The sequence below is a fragment of the Arachis ipaensis genome, chromosome B07, assembly GCF_000816755.2.
Source record: "Arachis ipaensis cultivar K30076 chromosome B07, Araip1.1, whole genome shotgun sequence".
In the NCBI taxonomy this organism is placed as follows: Eukaryota; Viridiplantae; Streptophyta; class Magnoliopsida; order Fabales; family Fabaceae; genus Arachis; species Arachis ipaensis.
In genome coordinates this window covers 9084098-9089499 of record NC_029791.2, presented here as the reverse complement: position 1 = coordinate 9089499, position 5402 = coordinate 9084098, and the positions used below count along the sequence as shown (strand labels likewise).

The following is a 5402-nucleotide window of genomic DNA, read 5'->3' as shown; positions in this document are numbered from 1 at the left end:
AGATACTGATTACTGCATAAATGATTATTATTAGACCAAGATGTTTCCTGCCCAATAGTGCTATTACTATACTTGATGAATTCGTAAACTCTCAATTAATACTAGTATATTTCAGAAAAGCCGCATTCTCAAGCTAAGGACATTTTCTCTTGACCAAAAACTTAAAAAGCTAAGGATACTTTTACCCAACAAAAAAGTATGTTAATTTAAGTATAGGGTGTTGATTATGACAAAAAAAAAAAAAACAGTTTTTGTCTGTTTTCTGGGCTTATGGCATCTTTTGTCAACAAAAAACATTATGACAAAAACAATACAGGAAATTAATAGTTAAAGTAGACTTCAAAGAAATATTAAAAATGCAAGATTATATATAAAAAAAATGTTTGTCTCAGGAGGACTTTATTTATTTTTTAAAATTTTATGAATAAAATTGACTCGTACATACATTTTCAAGAACTAATTTGATTATATATAAATTTATAATATGTCAGATGGTACATTATTATCACATATTATTAGCATGATACATCAACTAATTATTTTAGAATACGTAATATTAATTTATCATGTCATCATGTCACGTAATATTTAACGTAACATATCATCATTTAACTGATAAAAAAAAGAGCAATATAACTTATAATTGTCTCTTTTAAGAACTAATTTAAAAAGTAATTTTTTAAATATTAAAGATCCTTTAGGAACTAATTTTAATTCTTATTCCTTGACTATAATGATTAGTTGTCAACTTGTATTAGCTATGAGTAGTTAGCGTGCGTTTGGTTGGTGTCTTTGGACACTAAAGACATGGACACGGTGGCACATGTCTACCGTTTGTTTGTTGAGACACAAATTTATGATGAACAGAATAGTACACAAGTATACACAAAATATATGTTTTTAGTGTCTCTCCATTGAACTGAGACATTGAGACACAACTTATAAGACACAAAATTTTATATTTTTATCCTTTTCTTTTTTTTTTTTTGAAATTTCAACTATGTCCCTAATTAATCTAACCCTAATTTTTCTTTTTCTCTCTTATTATCTTTTTTATTATGTGTTTCTAACCCCAAAATTCCTCCAACCTCTACGTCCCTTCCTCCATCTTCCTTCCATGGCTGTGTCCCTCCTCCACACTACCGCCATAACCATTGTCTCTCCTCTCTTTCTCATCTCCTTCTTTCTTTCTCTCTTCGCATCGCCACACCCATCACTCTGCTTCTCCTTCCATTGTTGTGCCCCTCCATACGGCTGCCACAGGCCGCCACCATTGACGCCCCTTCTTTCTTCTTTCTCCTCTTCTCTCTTTCTCTCTTCACACAGTCGCGTCTATCACCACCATAGGTCATTATCTTCAGTCAGATTTATTCGTCTACATTCATCAGGTGTTGCTCAGATCTGTTTGTCTCCACTATTACTTGAATCAATTTTATTAAGAAAGGCAAAAAAAATCAAGAAAGCCAAAATAGTAGTCGACTATTCTTGAGATCTATTTTCTCATTTTCGTTCTTTTTCTTTTAGTTATTTCAACCTGTTTCAGTTTTTTTTTAATGAGAAAATTGAATTACTGAGTTGATGAATAAATGAAAATTGAAGATAGTATTTTGCGATGAAGTTAAAAAATTGCAGATGATAGTGGTGGTAGTAGAAAGATATGATGGCGGCAGCGTTAATATTGGTGGAAGATGATGGTAGAGAACTAATAAAGATAAAATGGACATTTGAATTAAATTGTTGTGTCTTGTACTCTGATGTCAAACACGTTAAAAAATTTATGTCTATCTGTATCTATGTCTTTTGGTATAGTTGTGTGTGTCTATATGTTCTGAAGACAGTAACCAAACGAAGCCTTAGTTACTACTGCCTACTGGTCGGTAGCTCTATGTAACTTACTGCCCTTATTGGATACTTTTTACTTTACTTATTGTATTCAAAATTGTTGATTTTTGATTTTAATATTGGAGGTTTAGTTTTAAGTGCACGCAGTGACAGATCCAAAAAAAATTTTCAATAGGGTAAAATATATATAATATAATAATAATTTTTATAATTATACTATGATGTTATAAAATAGGAATATTCTTTAAATTATTTAATCAATAAATTAAAATAATAAAATAATAATTCAAAATAATAACAAATAATTTAGAATTCTATTCTTCTATGTTTCATATTTTGAAAAGATTGAATAATCTTTTCATTGTCAATACAATCAAATATCTCTCTTTCTATGTATATCGCTAAACAATCATTTAAAAATTCATCTCCCATACGGTTACGAAGTCGACTCTTTATGATGTTCATAGTATAAAAAGTTCTTTCAATGATGCAGTTCCTACAAGCAAAACTAAAGCTAACTTCAAAAGAAGAAACACTAATGGATAAACAATTTTTTTCGAGTCTCAACCAACTTCTGAGAAAGAGCACCAATTCTATTTAAGTCTGAGAATTGATCATCAGAACGCACATCTAGTATAAAGTTCTCAAGTTGACTGTCAAGTGCCAAAAGTTGAGTGGAAAAAAATTCTGATGGATAGAATTGAGCTAATTGCATCAACTTCTCCTTATCAAATGCAAAAAATGAGTGTCTTGGATTCAAACAAGCTATGCAAAGAAGCAATTCAGTATTCACCTCTGTAAAATGATTATTGAGTTCTTGAAGTTGTCTATCAACTACTTGATAGAATATCTCAACTTGAAAATGATGTAAATTTGATATCTTTTGAGCTTTGCGTCTTGATCTTTCTTGTGACACAAATATATCATCCATGATTGGAACAGTAATATCATGTTTGTCACAAAACAGTGAGATTTCGTCAAGTAAAAGAGACCAAACATCATCTATTATATTTTGCAACTGTTGCTTAGACACTTTAACTAATGCCATAGAATTTACAATGTCTTGATCATTGCTTTGTAACGCTTGAGATAACTCATTAATAACTCCCAAGATATTTTTCATCAAGTGCAAGTTAAAAATGAATTCAAAAGATTGAATGACATTCAATAAATGATATGCTTCAGCTCTTTGTTCTGAATTATTTCTATCTTCCTCAACATATTCAAGAACATTAACCACACAAGGAAATAAAGAAATTAATCTAAGTATAGTTCCATAGTATGAACCCCATCTAGTGTCTCCAGCTCTTTTTAAAGCTATTTCTTGATTCAAACCACGCCCACTAGAAAGTTCTCCACTTTTTAGTGCTTCAATTGTCTTAGTCATCTGACTATCACGAAGCATATCTCTTCGTTTACACGAAACTTGAACAACATTGCACACATTGGTTAAAAAATTAAAAAACAAAGCAATTTCAACTTGTTTTTTTTTTTTTTTTTTGCAACCGTTACAAGAGCTAACTGAAGTTGGTGGGCAATGCAATGTACATAGAAAGCATAAAAATTTTCTTTCAATATCAAAGTTTTTAAACCATTAAATTCTCCTTGCATGTTACTTGCACCATCATATCCTTGTCCACGTACTCTTGATAAACTTAAATTATATGTTTTTAATAATGATTCCAATGTTAATTTTAGAGATAAAGCATTAGTATTAGAAATATGAACAAGACCAAGAAAATGCTCCCTAACTTGTCCTTCTTTATTCACACACCTTAAGCAAACTGACATTTGCTCCTTAATAGAAATGTCGTGGGCTTCATCAACCAATACAACAAATAATTCATCCCCAAGATCATCAACAATAATTTTTGTCGTTTCCCTTACAGTAGCTCTTACAATGTCTTTTTGGATTGAGGGGCTATTAGTTTAAGATTTCCACGAGCATTTTTGAAAGCACGACCAATCTCTTCATTATGTTGCGCAAGAAAGTTTAGAAGTTCCAAAAAATTTCCTTGGTTAACAGAATCATCTGTCTCATCATTACCACGAAAGGCCAATTCTTGTCACAAAAGAAATCTAATACCATCAATTGTTGCTCAGATTATTTTTGAATAGCAGCAGTGATGTGTTGTTTTGGTCTCATAAGTGCTTCACATTTTTTCCAAGCTTGATTATGAGCGCTATCATGAATCCCAACATGAATGTGTAGTCTCTCTTTTTTTTTTTCAATTTGGAAAGCCATTAGTTACAAAAGCATCACCACCTTCAGTCTAGGATTTCATAAGATAACAACAAAGACAAAAAACAGCATATTTTGATATACTATACTCTAACCAGTTGCCATAGTCATCAAACCAATTAGGATTAAATTTTCAAAAAGAAGAACCACAAGCAGTTTGCGGAAAATCATGAGTCCTTGGTTAACAAGGACCTTTTTGTAAATATGCACATCTAACTTTGTCTCTATCATTCGAGTGATAACTTGAAATCTTTGGTTGTTGTCCTGGATTTGCTATAAGACTCTCTACTTTGAATTCTAAAAACCTCTTTTTATTAGAAGAGGTCGATGAATTGTTTTGGGATCCAATCTCCAATGATGAGGTTCTTTTGAAATATTTCTCCATTCCCAATAGGATAAAATTATAAATCTAAGTTAATTAATTAATAAAAAAATTCACAATTCTACATAAATTAAAAATTACAGTATAAAATTATAAGTACAAAATTGATAAACATATGTCATTTAAATAAATTTTCAACAACAACAACTAATATCCCAAATTCCTAATTCAAAATAAGTCAATGCACAAAAACAATTAACAAACAAATTAATCAAACTAAACTTGCAATTACATCAAAACAAATTCAATCACAAATTCACAATTAACAAACCAACTAAATCAAATATCAAACAACAATGAAACAAATAAGTAAATAAACAGAATTGCAGATCGGTAAATCATGATTCATAAATTTACCAAGAATAATTCAAGACTGAATCTGAACAGCTGAACTCTAGAAATTAGGAAGCAAAAGTGCAGAACCCAGTAGGCAGTAGCGATGCGGGAGTGCAGCGTTCAGCGGCAGCAGGACGAAGGGCAGGCGTTCTCTGCTGAAGCCTGAAGAGTGAAAACCGAAGAGAGAAGAGGATCGCAGATTCGCAGTATTCGAAGAAGAAGAAGGACGGACGGAACCGATCGCTGAAGAAGAAGGCAGAAGGGGACGCAGAGATGCGGCAGCAACTCTGGAGACAGGAGGGCAGAGACATTAGCAGAAGAGAGCCGTGACACTGGCTGAGACGCGGAGTGGCGGCACGCGACAGCAAGCCAGTAATGACTCTGGTTTCTAGAGACAAGAGTGTCGAGTGCGGACTGCGAAGGCTGGAGACTTGGAGCAGATGAAGAAGATTGAAATAAAAAGAGAGATTAGGGATTTGATTTGGGGTAGGATCAAAACTAATTATATAGTGGAGACAATTAAGATATTTCACTAAGAACTATTAAGTAATTTTTGAAATTTCATTAGGTGCAGTTGTCCCACTCCTCAATGAATATATC

At 32.2% G+C, this 5402-nt stretch overlaps 1 protein-coding gene across 1 annotated transcript; it reads right to left on the bottom strand.

The window, feature by feature from the left end:
• LOC107606667 lies at positions 1057 to 3229 on the bottom strand. Its single transcript, XM_016308707.1, has 2 exons — positions 2411 to 3229; positions 1057 to 1332 (listed from the first exon to the last, which is right to left on the bottom strand). Exons 1-2 carry the CDS (start codon positions 3227 to 3229, stop codon positions 1057 to 1059), a joined length of 1095 nt encoding a protein of 364 aa, XP_016164193.1.

What these genes read in the sequence shown, in the direction of transcription:
- LOC107606667 (XM_016308707.1), bottom strand. Translation starts at nt 3,229, where the DNA reads ATGACTAAGACAATTGAAGCACTAAAAAGTGGAGAACTTTCTAGTGGG. An exon ending in GTGCTCTTTCTCAGAAGTTG is followed by an intron (nt 1,333 to 2,410) that starts GTTGAGACTCGA and finishes TGGTGGTGATAG; the next exon opens with ACGCGACTGTGTGAAGAGAG.